This window comes from Epinephelus fuscoguttatus, linkage group LG14 (assembly GCF_011397635.1).
Source record: "Epinephelus fuscoguttatus linkage group LG14, E.fuscoguttatus.final_Chr_v1".
Classification (NCBI taxonomy): Eukaryota; Metazoa; Chordata; class Actinopteri; order Perciformes; family Serranidae; genus Epinephelus; species Epinephelus fuscoguttatus.
Window position 1 is genome coordinate 24,787,716 of NC_064765.1, and position 22,863 is coordinate 24,810,578.

A 22,863-nucleotide genomic window follows, 5' to 3' on the forward strand; every position below is an offset into this window, starting at 1 on the left:
GCAGTGTGTGGTGGGAAAAACAGAGCTACGGCATGAGGGCGCAGGCTCCATTAGGGGCCATCAAATATTCATCTGCCATACGGCACCGAGCCCTTGGCTCTATCCTCACAGCGTCGTGCAACAAACCACCAGGAAAATTCCTCTTGAAAACGACAACAACAACACAGCGAAGAGCCTGCAGTGCAGAGCTAAGAAACAGCTTTAATCATCTTCGACCTCACACCAGGAAACACTGACTTATTTATTGATGAGTGCCAGTAACAGCAATACACAAATCACTTCATTCACTGACTACAAGCATTTAATGGCTGTTCAATTAGCAAACTACTTAAATAACTGTTTAATGGAGGGAGAAGTTTGCTTTCTCACCTGCCCACATTATGCAGCATTAACAACCAGCCAATGACCACACACAGGCATTAATGAAGATAACAATGACATCACCAGACTGACCACATGGTTCAGTACGCTGAGTTAACTCCAAACTGTCAATAAAAACTCCATCAATGAATCCAAGCAGGCCTATCCAGCCTGCAATCAGGTCTTAAATGTGTTTAGTGCTGCTGTTGGGGCGGTAATTGCCTTAGCAGGCTAGCAGGCTGGCTGTAACGACATTATCAACCTGTTAACAACCACAGAGGAGCTCGAGCTGTTCCTCTAAAGGCTCTGTCATCCGTCAATTTATGGTCAGTCGCAGTGTTGTTTATCTACAGTGCTATTTGTTCAGGTCTCTCATGTTTTGAGCCAGGGATGATCAAAACAAAAAAGGTAGGCTTGTATATTTAATACTATCATAAATGGTGTCAGGAAACATACCAGGAGTATTAGCAGTCCAGGTTTCACCAGGGGGCAGCATCAACACATTTTCAGACCTCACACTCAACCTTAATCCACCTACTTCATCCCTGTCCCAGTCAGTCCTATGACGCTATTTACTGGATAACATAAGAACACAAACAGGCCACTGTTGCTGTAGACAGTTACATATGAGCGTATGAGGGCTATCATTGCATATCAGCACTAGAATGCAAACTGTTTTTCTTTTTTTTTTAACCACCACATTATCGAATTTCCTTACTGGGCAGGCTGTGGCGGTAATTTGTTTACTCCATTTGCATCACATAATTCTACAGTATACAAGTTCACCCTTTTACTGCATGACTAAACAAAGAAGGATGTTCCATTACGCATCAGGTGAGCATCAAACACAATTTGTGATCTTGTGTTATGACAAAAACCGAGACAGCATGCGTCATATAAAAAGAATGAAATATAAGGCTGACAGCATTTTCATAAAACTTTCCCTTAGATTCCACTGCTTCATCAGGATGTTCCAGCACCATCTGATGTAGAGTATATTGATTGAAATGTTCAAACATCAGACATCATGTTCAGACGTCACCTTGCATTACTGGTTACACCACAAGTGTTGTAGGTTTGAGAAATGCTTTTCTGTGCCACATGAGTTTGAAACAATGGACAAACACGATACAGTGTGTTAGTTTTCTTTACTTTTGGATGAGGTTGTTACCCTGGGTCAGTCTTTATGTTAAGCCAAGTTAACTGCTGCTGGCTGTAGCTTCACATCTTTTATCTCTTTAATGTTTAGTCGGTATTAATAATCCTAAATACAAATAGACATGTCTATTTTTTTGACAAGTCTTTTTTTCTCGCCTCTCCTGTGACTCTGAAAAGGAAAGCACATGTATACAGAGTCTACAGACATGCTAGAGGCACTGTGAGGCAGTGCTGTGAGCTGAGTCGTGATGCTAACATGCTGGTGCCAAGCGGGTGTAATATTTATACCATGTTCACCATTTTAATTTAGCATGTAACATGCTTAGAGTTGAACACGGATGTTCACAACACAGCTGAGGCTGATGGAAATATCATCAGTTTTTCAGGTATTTGTTTACAAAATATGTAGAAGTCATCAGCAAAGACATTTCGGTCCTGCTCACACTCCCAGCTCATCAAATACCGCCATTTTGTCTGGGATATTGACGTACAGAGGCACCTTTCACACTGGAATGACGTCACATTCACACTGGACATGGAAGCGCCGTGAAGTGCGCCGATTTTCTTTGAAGCATTGCCGTCTTGCTTTCAGGGCTCATGCTAACAGACAGGGCCATTCACACTGGATGTGGCATGATGCCTAGCTTCCAGGCCAGCAGCAATAGTCTATTTTTTCTGCGAGCCGCAAGCGAATCTGGCAAGACAACGCACTGAAAATGTACTGTACGTGATATAAAGTGTATATTAAATATGATTTAAATTATCTGACTATGATAAATGATAGAATATGCACCCCATGCTTCCACATATTTGTCAGTTGTGTCTAAACAGAGAGCAAGAGAGACAAGCAGAGCCGCAAGGCAAGGCAAGGCAAGGCAAGGCAATTTTATTTATATAGCACCATTCATACACAAGGCAATTCAATGTGCTTTACAAGGGAAATATGTTAAGATAAAACATTAAAGGAACAATAGATCATTAAAAACAAAAGCTAAAAGCAAGAAAAACAGTGCAGAAAATGCATTTAAAAAGCAAACATAAAGCAAAAGCAACAGCAGACAAATATAAAAACAATAGCTACAGATTATCCTAACAGTAAGTTACATATCTAGTTCACTGGTAAGCTGCAGTAAATAGTAATGTTTTAAGCCATTCTGGAAGTTTGTTCCACAGGCGGGGAGCATAGAAACTAAAGGCTGCTTCACCTTGTTTGGTTTTGATCCTGGGAACACTGAGTAAACCTGTTCCAATGATCTGAGGGGTCTGGGTGCTTCATGACGTACAAGTATATCAGAGATGTATTTAGGCCCGAGACCATTTAGTGCTTTATAGATAAGTAACAAGATTTTAAAGTCTATCCTTTGATACACAGGAAGGCAGTGCAGTGATTTAAGCACTGGTGTAATGTGCTCCACTCTCTTGGTGTTGGTGAGGACTCTGGCAGCAGCGTTCTGGACGAGCTGCAGTTGTCTGATTGATTTTTTACTCAGACCTGTGAAGACACGGTTACAATAGTCCAGCCTGCTGAAGCATGAACAAGTTTTTCTATATCTTGTTTAGACAGAAATTCATTTATTCTTGCTATGTTTTTAAGGTGGTAGTAGGCTGATTTAGTAATTGTCTTAATGTGACTATTGAAATTTAGGTCTGAGTCCAGAACTACACCAAGATTTCTGGCTTGATTTGTAGGCGCACACACAAACACACAGCTCTGTATGTGATATCAGTGCGAACAGAGCTTGATTCACACCAGGAAGAAGCTATTTCTGAGGCTGCCGGCAACTACCACAGTATAAAGAACAAGAAGGTCCATCTAGGAACAACAAACACCTTACTTTCAGCCGGGAGCCCACAGTTTGTTTCCTGTGTGAAACAAAAAGTCAGTGGTGTTATTTTAATAACAACTTAGTGTACTGGTATGTGTAGCATGCTACGCTACTGACATGAGGTTAGTGAGAACCTTACTAATTTTAAGCCAAACCATGATGTGTCTTCCTAAATTCAACCAGGGACTTTTTTTGCCCAAACTTAAGAAAATAAATGTAAAAACGAAGCTTTAGCCTAGTGCCGCACTAAAATGCTCATTTAAGCTCTCTTAACTTAAAGGGACTCGCACTGACATATCCTAAAATAGTGTTAGATTTAGCCTGTTCTGGGTTAAACTAAGCCGGTTGCAAGAGGGAGGATCAGCGCTACTGTAGGACTAACTGAATCTTAAATTAACCCTCCAAGGTGGCAGTTTTAAGTTCTGCTTAACAAAGTTTGTGAGAGAGCATGGACTACTAATAGAAATATGTAAATGAAGACCAACATGTAATACAGAGGCCAGCCAGACAAGTACTTGTTGATTGGATCTAATATATTAATGTACTTTAGTGATGATGCTTTCACAGCTCAGCACTCCAGGTAGATGAGATGCATTTAAACTGAATGCATTTAGTATGGCTTATTTTTGCTTTGATACTGTTCATACTGTACAAAATTAAAAGTGTGCAGCAGAATTAAATGAGTTGCTAAACCAAGGCTGGTTTAAAATGTGATTAAAATAATAACACTCATGAATATCCAAATGACAAAACATTTATTTGTTTACAAATCATATTGTTTATTGTGGCTGGATCATAGCTCTCCCCGCCAGCTTTGTTTACAATGCAACCTCTCATTTTCATTTCAAGTTCCTCCTTCAGATATTTTATGTTCACGAAATCCTCTGACATTTGAGGTTCTTCCACAGAGTCTATAAAGGCGGACATCACTCAATATAAGCATTACTTAAAAAATGAATATTAGAAATATTAAATACTGCTCATTATAAAAGTGACTCACCTGAATTTGTTGCACTGCCCTTGTGGTTACATTGGCCTCTGCCATTGTTTGGTCTCAAGATTCCATTCTGGGTTTTCATGGGCACCATGAGACCAACAGCGTGTGCTTGCACTTCGGATACAGTAATGAGGCCTAACCCAGGTGTTCTCATTTAGTCTTACCTTACTCTAAGACTCCATAGTCGCACACTAACAAAGCAAAATTTAAAGGGATTGTGCACCCAAAAATGAAAATTCAGCCATTATCTACTCACCCATATGCTCTCCCCTTGGGTCTCCACAAGGGATTTGAGGACTCTAAAACTTCACCTGAGCCTCCCTCGTTAACTAGCTAATAGTTAACTGTTGTTAACATTACTATTACTATTAACATTGGGCGGCAGTAGCTCAGTCCATAGGGACTTGGGTTGGGAACCGGAGGGTCAAGTCCCCGTCTGGACCAAAAATATGGAGCGTGGACTGGTAGCTGGGAAGGTGACAATTCACCTCCTGGGCACTGCCGAGGTGCCCCTGAGCAAGGCACCGAACCCCCCAACCGCTCAGAGCACCTGTCATGGGCAGCCCACTCTGACATCTCTCCACTTTGTGCATGTATAGGTCCAGTTTGTGCATGTGTGTGTTCGGACCTGTGTGTAATTGACAACAGAGTGAAAAATTGAATTTCCCCTCGGGGATTAATAAAGTATATAAAATTTAAAAAACGGTCATCCATCAGCCTGAAATTTTATCAAACAGCAGTGTCTCTGGCAGTGAATCATCTCAAGTATTAAATAAAATATATATGTATATATAATAATCTCTGGGTCCATGATTTAGGGCTAACTACTATCTTACGCCTTCTTTTGTTACGCGCAGCTGGTTGCTAGGTAACAGGAACGCTAATGGGTCGGGGCAAGAACAACTGATGATGCAACCAAGAAATCCTACGCAGTCCCATTTCGGAGACCGTTTGGCTTGGCTTATGTGGTCTTCAACGGACATGGTCGACGTAGACCGCTAAGGCCATGTCCTTCAAAGGCTGCAGCCCCTGAATTGAGACACAGCTAATGCATGTCACAAAACGTCAATTGAGACACCATCTGTTAAGGTCCACAACTGACGCAGGAGGGTACCTGGCATGTCATATGTTGATGTTTAGGTCCACTCACAAAGCGGTGGTCTTTGACGAGTTAGCATGGGACAGGGTTGGACATTTCACTCAGACTCACAAATGTCAATGTCACAGTGGTGGCAGAAGAAAAGTCGAAGGCTGGTCAAAGCAGGATTCATCCTTTAGGAACCCTGAGTGTCTGTACAAATTTCATGACAAGTCATCCAATATTTATTTAGATATTTCAGTCTGAAACAGACAGCGGGTCGTCCACCAATCGCAAGATTGCTGATTCAATCCCTAGCTCTTTCTTGTGATATAATAGCACAAAGAATGAGTAAGTCAAGGAGTGAGCTATTTGCTTAAAAACGTTATTATTTCACTACTGTATCCTTTCTGTCACGTGAATACAAAGACATACTTTTGAGAAACAAAATCAAATGAAGAACATTAATATCGCACTGCAAGTTCTTGTAATGGTTGGTGTTCTTATGGCAAAAGCAATGTACAGTAATTTCAAGTTTATTTCCTAACTCCCCAAATGAGGAAGATGGTTTCGGCAGCTTACAGTGACACGTCAGTCCAGCTCATTTCTAAATGTGGCCTGATGACAGCTGTTTACTGAGAAACGGACACAATATGTGCTGTGAGAGGTGGACATGCTTTATTTGCAAGGTAAATTAGGCAAGAGGAACATCACAGGCATATCTTTCAACAACATGTGATGACTGTAAGGTGGATGTGAGGCACTGTGGAGAGTGGCAATGCAGAAAATCACCTCGCTCAGGTAATGGAAGCTTAGGAAAACACTTAGGTGATTTATCTTAAGGTTATGTTCAGATAATCCCTAATAATCTACTGCGCATTGTCTGTATTCTTCAGGATGCTACCATGGGTTGTGAAGCATCGCTGGATGTTTGTAGCAATCCTGCTCTGTGGGATGTTCGTCAACAACAGCAGATCTCATTGCCCAGGTGAGTATGTTTAACGAAGTTTAACTCCTATTTAACTAACTTGAAATGAATCAGTATTTCTCAACACGATTTGGCGTGTCTTCTACATTTTAGTGTATATGTTACATTTGTCAATTTGTTTTGTTTTTTACAGACACAAATAACACCTGCACACACAAAAATGTGCTGTTTGTCAGTACCACACGGATGACAGACAATCTTTTTCCATCAAGTAAGCTTGACAACATTGTCAAAGGATAATGGTCCTCTACTAAAGGTTTAATAGACAATTCAGAGTAAACAGTTCTTTAACATTACATTTCAGAGGCTGTCTATAAAAATGTCAATGGGACTAAACTCTGCTTCAATATCCTGAACACAACACAGCATGCAGGTACAGTTGCCTAGTTATAAGCTTGATGTGAGCCCACTGCAAATAACCAGTTTTTTTTCTCTTGGTCTTTGATGAATGTGTGTATGCTGTGGTTTGTGTTTCAGACTGTTGTAACACAATGGAGTTCGACTGCCAATTTAACATAAGTGAAGTCGGAAATAAGAAATACAAACTGATTCTGAATGAAACATTTCTTTCCAAGCAAGATATTGTAGTGATGACTTCCCCAGATCAGAGATACAACTGTTCTCCATCGCAGCTCTACAACACATCCTTAGGTATTGCTGATAACCACCATGCTATATGAATTCTTAAAAAAAGAAAGACATAGGTTTGGACATAGTCAGATTAACCAGTAACCTCTTCACTTTATGCTTTTTATTCATCGAACAATTAAGAGATACTGATGTAAGATAAAATGTGACTGACAGTTTTGCAAGTGAAGGCTGTTCACACAAACAGTGCCTGTATTTAAGAGTGCATATTTGCAAAACAGAAGCAGTGAGATACTGCCCCCTACTGGTCAAAAAAGTTCTTCACTAAAAGAAGTCCCACACAGTCGATGTTTCCTCTTTTAACCAATCACCTTATACATCCTCTCTTCTTCAACAGGTTTCTTTGTCCAAGTTCACAAATGCTTGAATAAAGGTAAAAAGCAAATCTACCACAGCTCTTATTTTCATATCAGCACACATTTAAGAGCAGTGACAAGGTACATGTCTAATCTTGTCATGCTTAAATATGTTTAAGATGTCGAGAATTTTAGATTGAGCCAAAACGACCTCTGTGGAAACACCTCAAGCTATAATGATGAAGCTTGCACAGGTATTATCTTTAGCTTATAATGTTATATTATTTAAAACATAACTCAGTAAGCATCTTATCACTGAACCAAAGAGAATTGCAGTGAAAATGTAATGTTTCTGTTTTTGTAAGTGTGTGTGTTTGTGTTTGTGTTTTGATACGCAGGTTTAGCAGAAACAGACTACTGTCTTGAATTCTTTAATAAAAAGATGACATGTGCGTCATGTAAAGCACCTGGAAAAGCACCTCCTATTTCTCTTACTTTGCCCTCAATTGAAGGCAATAATGGCACCTCCATCAGCCCAGAAAATGCAGCGTAAGTGTCTAACTTATTGATGGCTACACTGATAGATACAACTGCTACTACTCGGTGTGGCATTGTGAGGAGCTGTGATGATGACTGCTGGAAAGAAAAAAATGATTTGTATGTTTTTTAATCGCAGAAAGGTCATGAGTAATCTCTCCGCCCTGCTGAACGACATGGGCAATTACAGTGCAGCATCCATCACAATGGGCGAAATTAAAGGGGTGATCGCTAAACTCCCTCTTGAAAATCAAACCGACTTCAGCTTTGGCATTAAAACGACTGGTGATATGAATGTATGCAGTTTGCCTTGATACAAGAATAAATAATATATAAAACAGAGTTAAGTCACCCTAGGTTTTCTGACGATCATCCTCATTCCTCATTGATTTCTTGTAGATTCTTGAGGGTAACACTGACGCGGCGACGGGCTTCTCTCGATCGGTGGTAATCCCTACAGAGGCCATCGCCATGGCAGTAAAAAAGGAAGGCTCATTTGCTGCAGTTCTACTTTTTCCAGGAATGCATCAGGTAAAGTTTGTCAAAATGTCAAAAATGCTGCACATTGTTTTTTTAGACTTTAATAAAAAAAAAAAGAATAACAACCATGCCTGAGACTGTGTCTGTGCCTGTCATGACTATATGTTATTTCCAACAGGATGACCCCGAAAGTCATTTTTTCAACGATGAGGTAGTGGGCATTGAAATGGGAACAGAAATATCACATCTCTCAGATACCATAGACATTCATTTCAAGAGTGTGGAGAAGGTAAAAGAGATGACTGAGATAAACAATATATGAACAAGTCAATAATAATTGCTTACAGAAAGAATGAGTGTACTGATTTTTCTTTTTCTATTCTGATACAGAATGGATCAATTGCTTCTTGCAGGTCATGGGATGGAAAAGGTATTGTAGAAATTAGAGTTGATCCGATACCAATACCAGCAACGAAAATGTTTACACTACTGCTTTAAGTGCGGGATCAGGTATCTGTGAAGATGCAAGTCCAAGCACAATCCAATACCACGAAATTTACTAATAAACTTCAAAGTATTTTGTACCCGTAATTTACGATTTTCCTTTAAAAAAAAAAACGCATTCTTCTTCGCCACTCTAAAACAGAACCCTAGGCAGCAATTTGTGCTGTTCAGCCCTGGCAACTTCTGTTTTAGAGCAGTGAAGGAAAATGGATTTCTGGTAAATAGTGTATTGTTAGCCTTTAGCAAAATGCCAGCAATATTTTCTACAGGAAAGTCCCAGCAGTTAAGGGTTTAACCTGAGCCATGTTATAACTACCTTTTTTTTTTTTTTAAAGCAATGGTACTGGATTGGTACTCGTTGGTCATTTTTAGGTATAACAATCTGTATGGCGAAGGACAAAATGGTATTGGAACATCTCTAATGAAGATATTCTTTTGATACTTTAAAACTGCCTTTAACAAATTACAAATTCCTGCCCACCTACAGTAGCGTCTCCTGCTTTTGTACTGTAGGAAAAGGAAACTGGATCACAGATGGCTGTGAGACAAAAGTGGTCAGCGACAGCATCACATGCCGGTGCTCTCACCTGACATTTTTCGCAATACTGTTGGTAAGACGATTGCATTACAAGTCATTCCAGTTCCATCGTTTCACACACAACCTAACACGACTTTCTCTAAATCAGTCACCTGCACCTGGAAACATAAGCACTTCAGATTTGAAGTCTCTGACCTACATCACGTCAGTCGGCTGCGGCCTGTCGATGTTCTTCTTGGCAGTGGCTCTCTTCATGTATTGTCTTATCAGGTAAGGAACCACTGGGGGGGGGGGGGGATTTCTGCTGCTAGGTACTCTACTCTTTGTAACTGGGTATAGAGACAAAGTGCAATGCGTCAAACTCTGAAAGCCATGTCTACTGGTGGGGAAAACAGTTGGCGCCACAATATGCATCAGTAGCTAGCCTTAAACATCACATTTTAACAGGTCAAAGGATTATTTAGCACCCAGAAAGAGAAAGGTACCTTGTCAAGCTCAATATTGTCGGTCTGCATCATTGTCCCTTCTGCTTATAATCCCAAATAATCCCAGTAAATGGCCAGAAGTGAAATTACTTTGATATTCACAACTGGTTAAATGAATTACGTGGCAAGATCCTCATTTAACCTAAAAAAGAGCAAAACCAGCCTAGTTAAGCCTAGTTAGCTTCAACCTCAACCTTCAATTAGCAGAATGCTTGCTGCACATGTAGCCTACTGAATGTCAGGATCCCAGTATTCTCACATTATCTGCCGATGCCTCATGTCTCTGCTTGCTTAGAGTTCCAGTGTGTAAAATAAGATTATGGAGATTTAGTGGCATCTAGTGGTGAAGATTACAGATTGCAACCAACTGAAACTTCTCAGGTTAGAATTCCTTCAGTCTTCATTGTTCTGGAGGTTTTAACCGGGAACCCAGCTATCCGCAGAGGTCTCTTCATCTCCAAAACAAATGGACCGGGTGATTATGACCACTTATGAAACTGAATAAAGCAGTTTCACAAATCAGTGTTTCTCCTACCAAGTACCTGCCAATGTGTGCTCACCTCATTTCTGATCCAGACATTCAGGAAGTTAACTGCAAGAGCCAAACTGTCGACATAGGTTTCTTCATCTCCAAAACAAACAGACCCAGCGATTTAAACCGGTAAAAATGCAGAATGAAGCAGTTTCATGTTAAAAAATCAGAACAGAACACAACAATGTGAAAATGTGAATGGCCCTGTCTAGAGCCAGTGGTTGGTTTGTCCGTTCTGGGCTACTGTAGAAAAATAGTGGTGCAACATGGCGATCTCCGTAGACAGCTTATTCTAAGAAAAGACAATGATTCTTATTTTTAGGTGATTATACACCAAAGAAAAAATCCTACTGGATCTTTAAAAGGTTTAGTTTTTCGGTTCGGCAGCTTATAAAAGTTTAGATCTAGGTTCTTTACCCTGTTAGTAGTGCATCCCACCACACAGCAGCTTGAGGCCATTTTACTGATTTTGCTAGCAAACGTAAGTGAGAGGGACACAAGTTGACGCAATATAAAATCAATAGAGAGTGATGAACGTTTTCCCCTCCAGCTAGAGCGGGACTTCAACACGCTCTGTCTCTATAGCTACATATAGCTACCAGAGGGAGGGAGGAGAAGCTAGCCTGGTTCCAGACCATAGACCCCGCCCACTCAACTGAGCAGGCTTGCATCTCTGGTCTGGCATACTGCAATGAATTTGCGATTTATCTCGTCCAAACAATGGACGGACCAATGAACGCCGGGGGTCTAGCGATTAGCCAATCAGCGCCACGCTGATGTCAAGCTGTACGCCGGTGGGTAACTGGTGAGGATAGCAACAATGGCGACCACTACAGATCCTGCAGACCACATTAACGATGCTATTGAGGTATTTCGCCACTACTCGCGTTAATGGAGGACCAAATTAAGGAAGCTGCTAAACTGGATTTAACGGCGATGCAGCTGGGCGAGCATGACGATGGAGACATTTTAAACGGGCAATGCTCACTTGTTTTCGGCACCCCCGAGGCATGGATACTAATGACGTCAGATTCTGGGTGAGTCGTTGATCTCTACTGATTGGTGAGGGAAAAAATCAAATTCCCTCGCCCTTGTAAATCGCCTTCAATGGAAGCCATATCAAACTGAAGGTTCTGGGAGCTTCAGTCTGACACTCAGGCTAGGGAGAAGCACTATCCTCTTTCTGTTTTAGTTGCACAACGGTTGACACACTTCATTTATGCAGTTAATTGAGCCCTCATTTCATACGTGGTGAAAGACAGAACTGCATAGTCAAAACGAGGCTTATAGGAAACCAATCTTAACGTCAATGGTGTCATTATTCTATAGCCATTACGTTGTGCAATCAAAATTTACTTCATAATATTAGGTTAAAGCAAAGAATGTTGTCTATTTCCACTTTAACTGATTTTAACTTGTGCTGACATGACACTATCTCCGTCCACAGAAAAGGGAAAGCAAGCCAAGCAACTAAGATCCTGATGAACCTCTTTGTTGCCATGTTTAATCTGAACTTGTCCTTTCTGGTAAATGAGACCATTGCCAAGATGGGGAACTTCAACGCATGTGTGGCCGTGGCAGCAGTCATGCACTACACTATGCTGGCCACTTTCAGCTGGTTTTTCATCCAGGCTCTACACTTGTACTTTAATATGTGGAGGGTCTCTACTGAAGTCAAACACTACATTATAAAGATGTGCGTCGCAGGATGGGGTAAGAGAACATAACCTGACATAGTTGAAGGATACAATCATTATCAAACCACAAAAGCCAAATTAAAAACATGCGCACTTTCTCCTCAGTCACTCCAGCTGTAGTGGTAATTGCTCTTCTCGCCACGAGACAATATGATTACATTGTCATTAACAGCGATGATGGGAATTCAGCAAAAATGTAAGCAAATCTTAATGACTGCTAAGTTACATTTCTTATTCACAAAAAGAGATTCACATCACTAAGTGGGTCACTATCCATGATTTTCAGGTGCTGGATTCCTGATGCTGTTATCCACCAGGGCGTCAACATTGGTTATTACGGTTTAGTGTTCATCTTCACCTTTGGCGTATTCATCTTGACTGTGCGCCAGATTATGCTCCTTAAACCCAAGGCAGGGAAAGCTCAAGACTACAACTCCATCAAGACCAACTCTTTCTCCATTTTTGGCCTGTTCCTCCTGCTTGGCATCACCTGGGCTTTTGCTTTCTTCAGCTACGGCCCTCTGCGCATACCCTCCTACTACATCTTCACCATCCTCAACTCGTTTCAAGGTAGACTCCAAATTTGAAATGTATCCAAACTGTCTAGTTTACGACTCATTTAGTCCAAATTTCTAATACCTGTAATCAAACTATTCTGTTTTTGCAGGTTTCTTCCTGTTCATCTACTACTACAATTCTAGCAAGTTTGGTCCAGTGGACAGACCCCTCACAGTCACCACCAACAGCACAGCTACAACAAAAACAGTTGTGTCACCTCTGCAGTAGTAAACTGTTTGTGCTATATATGCTTTTCAAGTACACAGAAAGTGCTCTGTAGCTGGGATTATTTTAGACACAAGAGGGCAGCATTTTATTTCATATAATCAGACAAAGCCTCTGCTGAATGATTCACTTGTAAATTCCTTGAAAAACATTTCTCAGTCTTCCTGACTACCCAGCTAATCTGGATTACCTTCATAGAGCAAATAACTAATGAGTCAAGTACTGAACGGAGGAGATGGAGTAATCTCCTGGAAATCATTTGTGCCGATGACTCAGCAGAAGCTCTGCCTCACTCACTGCGAAACATGCAGTAAAGGTTATGATTCACTTAGAATATATCACAGAGCTCTTAAATCAAACTTTCAGTCATACACTGGAATGCAGCATGCAAATGTTTTTATGACTGATGTGGTTGTCACATGGAATGTAGATGGCAAAATGCAGAAAAAACAAGGTGAAGGGAAGTCCTGCCTCTCACACTCTTTACAGTGTTGGGGGCCGAGCTAGCCAGCTAATGCTTTGCGTGACTGCAGATAATTACCTTGTGCCTACAGAGAGCAGTATCCACTGTGCGGGGAGTCTTAACTGGCTAACAAGAAATGAGCTCATGGCTACCTATAGTGATAAGAGACCTGAGGGCACGCCACTATGTTGAAACTTTTCTCTGAAATATGGCTGTAGTTAACTAGCATTTATACCATTTAATAAGTTAAGTGTATCTTGGCAAACTGCATTACGTTAATGACCAGGAGTCATTGGGAATTGTGTACTGTTTGTGTTGTTATCCATTAATGTAATTTGTTCCTGTGTACCTGATATGATTAAGATCTGACGTATTTAATATTCTTTTTAAAGTAATACACATGTTCATAACAGGTTCAACCTTAAAGGGACAGTTCACCCCAAAATCAAAAATACAATTTTTTCCTGTTACCTGTAGTGCTATTTGTAGTGTCTGGATAGTTTTGGTGTGAGTTGCTGAGTGTTGGAGATATTGTCCGTAGAGATGTCTGCCTTCTCTTGAATATAATGGAAGTAGATGGCACTTGGCTTGTGGTGCTCAAAGCACCAAAAAACATAAGAAAAACTCAACAGCAATGTCTCTTTCCAGAAACCATGACCTGGTTACTCAAGACAATTCACAGACCTTGTTGTGAGCAGTTTCACGCAGGCATAACATATGCATTTGTCTTTATTAAAGACATTTATCCCATAAATCGATGCAAAAGAAGCACAAAGTGGTGCATAAAAATTCACATAAATGCAGGAACTTAAGCACTTGATGCTCAAAATGTTCTAACAGAGAACCCCCAAACCCCACCGTTTCATTTGTGCCCCTCTCCCATGTTAAATGTTGAAACGAAACTTACACCTTTGCAGGTCGGAACAATTCCCCTTCTACCGAACTTAACCTGCCGACCGAAACGCTACACAGAAGGAAGTGTGCATCGACTCATGGACAAGAGGCTCGTGCTGATGTACTCCTCAGCTGACCTGTAATGTTAGCAATGTAATGCAAGGTGAGCTAGCAATAGATGCACGCTTCCTTCTGCACGGTTTGCAGGTGTAGTTCAGTAGAAAGAAAATGGTTCCTACATGAAACTGCCCACAACAAGGCCTGTGGATTATGTTTCGTAACTGGCCCAGGTTTTTTTGGAAAAAGACATTGCTGTTGAGTTTTTTACATTTAATTTCTGGCACTCTGAGCACCACGAGCCGAGTGCCATCTACTTCCATAATATTTGAGAGAAGACAGACATCTCTACAGCTGATACCTCCAACATTTGGCAAATCACACTAAAGAATTTAGATTGATAAACAGCATGACAGGTAAGAGGAAAAATATGCATTTTTGATTTTGAGGTGAACTGTCCCTTTAAAACATTATCCATGCCATGTAATTTTGGGAAATAGATATACAGATATCTGCTGTCTTTGATATTTACACATCTTATGTATTCGTATTCTTATTAAAGAGGACACAGTCTTGTATTTTATTTGATTGTATATGATCATAATGGCTTGTGAAGGTTTGTTTAAATGGAGAGTGGTAAGGATTGATCCTCGATTCAGCATCTCTGGACAACATATGCAGACGTCCAGACGAATGTGTAACTGCTTTTGTGAATGAAACTGTACAGTGCAATAAAGTTTAAGGTATCGTAAGCGGACACCAGACTAGTCTTTCCATATGCACAGCTCTGGGTGTGTAAGGTTGGGGGGGGGGGTGACATTCAGAGAGCAAACTCTGTTTATTTGTCCATGACTGATTAATCTTCTAAATGACCGCAGCGTGCCAGCCAAAAACTAGGGTAATTACTGCCATACACATCTGATTTGTGTTGCCCCCAAAAAGGCCTTTCATGCAAAGCACAGCAGGCTTCTATGATGTACCTGTGTGTGTCCATGCGTTAGAGCTCGCGAGGTAAGCCACAGCAGAGCCTTTGGCTATGAACTGAGATCACCACAGTAAACGATGGTTAAACACACTGTAGAAAAATGTCAGAAAAGATATTTGGCAGGCCAAAGCCAAAGATCAACAACACTGCTATTTGTTCATTAATCTACAGAATCAAAAATCAGTTTCCCACACAGAGATTATGACTGGAAGTGTTGTTTTATTGCTTTCCTAAAAACATAAATCTATGACATGTTTGAATGAAGGCCCTCATGTCGAGGCTTCTGGGAACATTGAGTCAATCTAAATGATTTCAAAATGAGAAGGGTGAAGAATTTTCATGCTATCCCATAAAACTGTCTGGTAGCTGAGTGAAAATGTGGCCACCAGAATCAAATTTGAACAAGTCAAGTGTAGATGTGTTTCTTTTAGCGGAGGGAAACTGAGAAAGAACTTTTAATTGCTCTCAGTCTTAAACCACAGTACAGTAGTGGCTTGGAGACGCACTAGCAAGCACACATCCTCAGATTTTGTCCGACAGCCAAATGACACAAAGTACTCTCTGATACTGAAAGGTGAGGGAAATCATGGGTGGATTTCATCGCTGCGTGCCGCTTGGAGGGATGCACAGATGTTATACTCAGCCTAAGTAGGAGAAATATTCTTGGAAAAGTGCAAAGTTTCCAGCATGTGGTCCTCCTAACCTCCTTCTGATGGGAGATCATTAGTCTTTAGCAGAACAGGAACAATAATAATAACACAGTTCCTAATAACAGCCAAAGTGTGAATAGGTTTGGTTTTATGATTGGCGTATTTCAGGTGCAGGGAAAGAGACATCGGCTTTGCGTGTGTTTTATTAAATGGAGTCTGGACTGAATCCTGCCCCGTAAAAGCCAAATTGCTGATCTCAAATGACCTATAAAGCCTGAGGTCTTGTTCCTGGAACCTCGCGTGTCTGGAGGAAATACGATTAGTCAAAAATAGCTACCCCTGCATGTAGATGTATCACTTAATTAACTTAATAATAATGTACAGCTATATAACTGACTTTTATCAACGTGGAGTTACTATGAAGACAAATCTGACCTCGCAAGCATTCTTAAGCTGTGAGAATGCTAAATGGACTTCATTTTATGCACTTCTGTTTTGCCATTTTCTTTGGGTCAAAGCAGCCCAATTCCAAGCAACCCCCCCTTCTACGTTCTCTTTTTCATAAATCCCCAAAATGATTTATTTCCTAGTAACTTTGCTCGTGAAATTGATGTGGACCCAGGGCCTTTGTAGCGTCTGGTTTCCCCGCTGGCTGCAGTAAAATCAGGCTGAGGTCCAGGCGCGGGGCAGCACTTGCGTGACTGAACAACCCCCCCGCCTCTTTGCATGTCACGATGTGGCCCCCAGACTCAAAGCACTCAGGCTGATAGATTTGAGGGCCCATAGTTAAGTGTGTAGATTTATGATGGGCGGTTGCAGCATGTCAGAGAAAGTGTGTTACTTTTGCAGGGAGCACGAAATGAGGCCTCTTACTACAGGAAAACGAGGAGAGAACTGGGGGAAGAAAAAAAAACCCAAGGTACTTTCAGGTTACTGGCCGTGACTTGGGAAACTCTCCAAACAACACAACGCCTTGCAGTTCGGGAGGGGTGGCCAGATGGCTGCATGCACAGCACTTGACTGAGATGAACTGTCTCGTCCTGGAAGTCAGCTCTAGCTCTGCCGTAGCTGTTCATCAACATCTTTCATCAGGTGGGGCAAGAATGGAGGGGTCACGAAAGAGGAGAAGAGTAAGGGAGGGGGAGGTGAGTGAGAGCATGACCTGTTGAAACAGTCAGATTGAAAGCTTGACCTCTGGATTTCGAGTTTCTCCTCCCTACAATTGCCTGTCTCCCCTTCTCACGTCATGAAGGAAGGATCATTCCCCCTCACATCACGTAATAGGGATCTTTCTGTCCCCTCTCGACCTTAGCAGCTCCTCATCGCTCACTCACTCACCGCCGTGTAAAGGAGCCTGATAAAAGCGGAGGAACTACAGAACTCTCATACATTCAAATCTGTCCATCAATGTCACCAGATTTATCACAATCACTCTATTGTGCAGCTGACACGTACCAGGATGAGGTTTTGCTGCATGTTTTGTATGTAAAAATGCAAAGAATTCTGTGGTAATTTTGTCTCAACCATCAGAAAGGACAAATAATAATAGAAACAAGATGAGAATTTATGATGTTTGTTACTACACATTGTTTGAAAAAAAACCACTTGCAAAGTAACCTTCAGTGGCAGCGAGAAAAGTCGTATTTCACAGTTGCCGCAGAGCCTTAAGAGCGGGCTGAATAAATAAAAGCAGTTGTCAGCGTCTAATATTGATAACACATGTGATAAATCTCAAAAATGTACTTCATTTATATGCAATGTATACATGCCATTATATCATTCTTGGTTCTTACAGGACACTGCTGCCAGCATTTCACTCTGAAGTATTTCCTCATTCAAGCAGGCTTTATACAGACCTCATAACTACCAGTCTGGTCCCACACTTTAGAGACATGAAAGCTTATGGTTAAGAAGCTAAAGCTGTCTGGATTCACTCATACTGCGCCTAGTTTGCTCGCTATTGACTTGGCTGTCGTTTGGCCTTTAAAATTCACACTTGGTGAAGTTGTGGTATTTGCTTCACACAAATGGTGCAGGCATTCCCACAACGATGAAGAGTTTACAACTGGGGAGGGATTCACCCGCTGGTTTAATGCTGCACATTCACAAAATCTTCACAGGTAGAAAATAAGCACCTGTGTGCTTGGTAAACAGAATCTTCAGTACGTGTTTTCCATCGCGGCTGCAGTTAGAGTTGTTAATATCTCCAGTCTGATGTGGCACCAAAGCATGAGAATAAAAACAAGCCCAGTTTGTTGATTTTATTCCAGTTTTTCCCCCAAGTTATATGATCATAAGAAATGTTCCAAGTATCTGGTGTGGAGCAGAAGTGTTTCAAATGCGACCTGGCATCTGAAACAACAAAAATTTTGATTGTTTTGGTTCACTCACCACCAAGGCAGTAATTATACTGTCTATTGATAAAAAATATAAATATAAAAAATGCCATGCAACAACTAGCAAGTATACATGCCTGTCAAGAATAATGGCAAATGTAAGCACAGCCAGAAACAGACTTAACAAAGCTGGGCGGGTGCTATTTAAATCAACCATGGATAATGTTAGCTGTTATAGCTACGCTACCTGCAGTTAATTAGCCACACGTTCACTCAGCGACCAACAATGTGCACAAGAATCCTCACAAAAATTCCAGTGGCCTTGCATTCTTGTATCTGAGCAAACGGCAAAGAAGTCTTGATTTATATTTGGTAGAAAGCTTACATGGAGTCTGATTAAAGTGTCAGTGATTTCTGTTGCCCTGCATGTGTAGACTGTGTGTAGTGTAGTGTATATTTGTACTTGCATAATATAATATAACATAATTAGGGCTGTCAAATGATTAAATGAGTAAATAATTAATTACATGCTTTGTGAATAATTAATCTAAATGAATCGCATACATCAACTTTTGCTGTGAAAGAATTAAAAAAATTCCAATTCAAATGAATTTTGGCAGCTGCTGGATGCTGGACAGAATCGTCTCCCTGTCCATCACCGAAACTCGTCTGCAGTCAATTGCAATCCATTTTACAAAGGAGTCAGTTAGTCGGTCACAGGTAGACTTACTCATTTTGCATTTGAACGTCTGGTTGAGTGTGGCTTGATGAGGCTGGCTGCTAGCGCTAGCATCAGAGGCTGTGCTAGCTTGGACCTCTGGCCTGCTGCTAAATATTATGCATTAAGGAGCTATGAAATTTTTCTTTTGTCCCTGTCAGTTAGATTTGGTCACCCCCAATGTTGACTCCATTGTTACGACCCTGCTAATCACTCTCAACAAGTAGGCCATTGTTTTCAGAAAAGTTATCCAGGGCCGTCGCAACTGGACAGGAAAACTAAGCAATTGCCTAGGGCCCCGAGCTGGAAGGGGGCCCCCAGAGATGGCTGATATTGGTCCATATCAATGACAATATGATGGAACCCCTATAGACACTGCAACAACAACAACACGTTGGTACTCCCCCTAATGGGGCCCCCTAGTTGCTGCTTGCCAGTGGCTAAGTAGGGTGACCAGATGTCCCGCATTGCGAGGGACTGCACAGCATTTCTGTCTCTTTTCACGTGTCACGCAAATTGAGACCATGTACCACATGATTGGTTGCCACCCACGCTAGCATTGTTGGAGTACCGTAGTACTACGGTACCTCACGGTACCACCACTGTGGAATAAGTTCAAAGTCCAATCGCAAGCAAAACAAATCATTCAGCACACTATGCAAGTACAGATTTCAACCAGCAGCAGAAACAAAAGGCAAATCCTGCCAGTTGTGGGCTGAACGGGGGTCACAGACACCATATTCCTGTCAAATACGCTGCAAGATAAGACAACAGGGAAGTCCGGCTCCAGGTCCAATAATTTCCTCTTTGTTGATTTCATGACTGCCCAGAAATACCTGAACAGCCGAGTCGTGGCAGCACACAGGTGTGATGTGTCAGAGGAGAAACGAGCCGTTCACATTACTCTTTGTGGCAGGTAATGGCCCACAAACCTCACCGCACCTTAGGGACTGTTCTTTTTTTGTCAGGCGAGGAGGGTGGCTGGTCGATTTTTATTTTATTTATTTATTTTATTTTGATCCCCCTATGTTAATCAGTTATTGATGCTGTTTTTGAAGTATGAATAAGTCAATAAGTAATTTATTCCATTGAAATATCATTGATGTATTATAGAAAAGTGATTTATCTTTTTATAAATGACAAAAGGCACATCTGCCTAATTTTTGCTGTGGTATCGTGATACTACTCAGAACCATGATACTTTCACTGGTATCGTACTTTTACTGGTATCCGGGGGGGGGCTGTTTCAAGACACTCTGGGGGCCCTAGGCAAGATGCCTCTTGCCTAGGGCCCCCAGAGTGTCTTGAAACAGCCCTCAAGTTATTGACTGGGTAGTGAACACAGTAACACATTTAGCAGCTAAAAAAGTTCTCTCAAGAGTTGGTGGAGACCAAAACAGAGCCAGAAAGAAGTAAATACTAGACTTACATGTATCAGATGGCCAGATATATGACTCTACACAAATGCCACTGTTGCTCCTTATCTGCTGGATGTGTAAAAAGTTCACCATAGCAACTTTATAAGGGGACATTATGTAAATATTGTGTTAAGAGCTTGTTTCTGCTATCCCCAAGTGGTCAATAAAATCAACTAACACACTTAGAGTTAGTTCAAAGTTCTGTTATGAGACTGTTGTGGTGAAAAGTGATCCGTTTTTTTCTTGTGACAAATCACAAAGGAGTAGAATGTATATGTGTTTTTGTGTACTTACACATCCTGAGCCCACAGGGATCTGATTTCAGTTAAGCAACACTGTTGCCCAAGCATGATAAACTCTGTCTGTTTCCCCTTCTCACTCCATAGGGAGCCTTTAATCACCCTATACTGCTTCCCTCTTTACGTCCAAGTGTGAGAATATATTCCTCAGTGCAAATAAATGAACAAAGATCACATGAGGAGACAAATACGGAAAGCATCCACTCTCGTGCCAATCCTAATCAGATTTTGTTTGCATCTGTGTATTTGCATTTGGGTAAGTGGCAGTTTAATGTGAAGGACCACCAGAAAAGTTTGTTTCCTGGAGCAGCGGAGGAAGGTTGTTTTTTCATCTCCTCCATGGCTCATTTTTAATGTCTCTTGTTTGTCATTTATTGCAGACTCAGAACATAAGGATGTGGCTCTTTTAAGTCATTCGTGTATTGTCCCAATATGTGGTCCAGCTCTTTCACAAAATGGTATTGGACAAACCGCACAATTAAGGCTTGATGAGTGTTCATTTGGGGCAAATAAATCTTCTTAGCATGCTGCTTTGAATGTGTCCGTGAAATCCGTGCAATGAAAGATGGATTTTACCCCTGTGATGCAGCAGTCGGTCAGTAATCACGTTTAAAAGATCATCATGTGAGAATTTCACAACTCTGTGCTGGGAATATAAGATATACGGACTCAAGAGACCAAAAAGCGGCGTGACTCGGTGGGCTCTTCCTGTTCCACGGCTCCTCGTTAGAGACTAGCGTCTGTGTTTACAGCTAAAGCATGACTTCCAGCTCCCAGAGCCAGACAGCTCCAAGTGATTCCATCCCAGCAGAGGTACTGAGTGAAGTGGTGGCAGAGGTTAATCTGGAACATACTTGTGACTATGTCGGGCTGTGTTATCCTGCTGTCCCGACATCCTGCTTGATTTATGGGCCTCATCTTACTGCCGTTCACCATGTCTCTTCTCTGACTTAAAGGATTAGCGGGAAGTGACGTCAGCTTTAGCTTCCTGCTCCTCTGTCTTCCCTCATAATTTTCATAAATCTGTGTGTGCGTATGAAGGTGTGTGTGTCCATGCTTTCACTTGAACTAGCTGGAAACAGATGCAACAACTCAGGTAAATTATTTCCCACACTTCCACTTTAATATAGAACTATCGTCTGGTCCAATGTCATTATGCTATTGTGTTGAGCTAATGATAGTCCGCTAAACACGGAGGAGAGTGAAATCAACACAACCACAGAAACTCAGCCTGCATCCAGAGAATTAGGACCACATGTGTGTACATTCTGTTTTCTCCTGCTCTCAGCGCCTTTATTTATTTAGTTATTGCAGAATATAAAATACCCCAATGCAAGCACATGATGAGTGCTATTGGGCTTACTTGAAGGTTTCAGTTCCTGAAGTTGTTGGATTTTCACCAGTGGCCAATAAGAGGCAACCAAAGGTCAGTCGGGATAAGACCATAGACATATTAGAGCCGGAACATGTTGGATTTCACCCCTTTTTGCTCTGTCCTCCAATAACAGTTGGACAAGCTTGGTACCCGCAGGGGCCTCGGTCAACTTTCCCCTTTCCTTTGATATGTTACGCGCTCGTATATGTTGAAAAGAAACACAAATTTTGGAGACGGCTAAAAGATGTGGCTTTAAAAGCAACTCTTGATGCCCTGACTGTGTGGATGTTGTTGTGTTTATTCCATTCCCAAAACTGAAAACAAATTTTGTCCAATGTAAACAGTGAGTTAGGCTGAGTGGTAACTGACCTCATCATCAGCTGAACATCAACACCATCACCAAGGACGCCTACGTCTGTTCAAGAGTAACATTAAAATCCCATTACATTGGTGTCACAATCTTCACAGACACATTACTTTGTATAGTCACATCTTAAGTTACTTAATGTGTTGCAAAATGCTAGCTAACTAACAGTTATATCAATAAGAGCTGGCTTCATGTCAGATCACTGACGTCAACCAGGTTATTCCTCCTTATTTCTGAGGTAACGTTAAAGAGATTTGGAGAAGGACAAATACATTGATTGCTGACATATTTTTAAGATGACATTAATTATCCTTGGCTAGAAAAGATCAAGGCTACGTTTCCATTGTTTATATTATCTCTGTAAGGCTACACGCTGCCCTGAAGTAACGTTTGG

The 22,863-nt window shown here is 41.3% G+C and overlaps 1 protein-coding gene across 1 annotated transcript; it reads left to right on the forward strand.

Annotated features, from left to right (window-relative positions):
- The first annotated feature begins 6,098 nt into the window (after positions 1-6,098).
- LOC125901315 (adhesion G-protein coupled receptor G6-like) lies at positions 6,099-15,072 on the forward strand. Its single transcript, XM_049596962.1, has 18 exons — positions 6,099-6,220; positions 6,316-6,407; positions 6,541-6,618; positions 6,712-6,780; positions 6,885-7,058; positions 7,393-7,428; positions 7,531-7,605; positions 7,750-7,900; positions 8,028-8,184; positions 8,288-8,419; positions 8,547-8,657; positions 8,759-8,798; positions 9,386-9,483; positions 9,559-9,680; positions 11,875-12,140; positions 12,230-12,320; positions 12,411-12,694; positions 12,792-15,072. The coding sequence occupies exons 1-18, from the start codon at positions 6,198-6,200 to the stop codon at positions 12,908-12,910; spliced, it is 2,118 nt and encodes a 705-aa protein (XP_049452919.1). The 5' UTR covers positions 6,099-6,197; the 3' UTR covers positions 12,911-15,072.
- Positions 15,073-22,863: the final 7,791 nt, after the last annotated feature.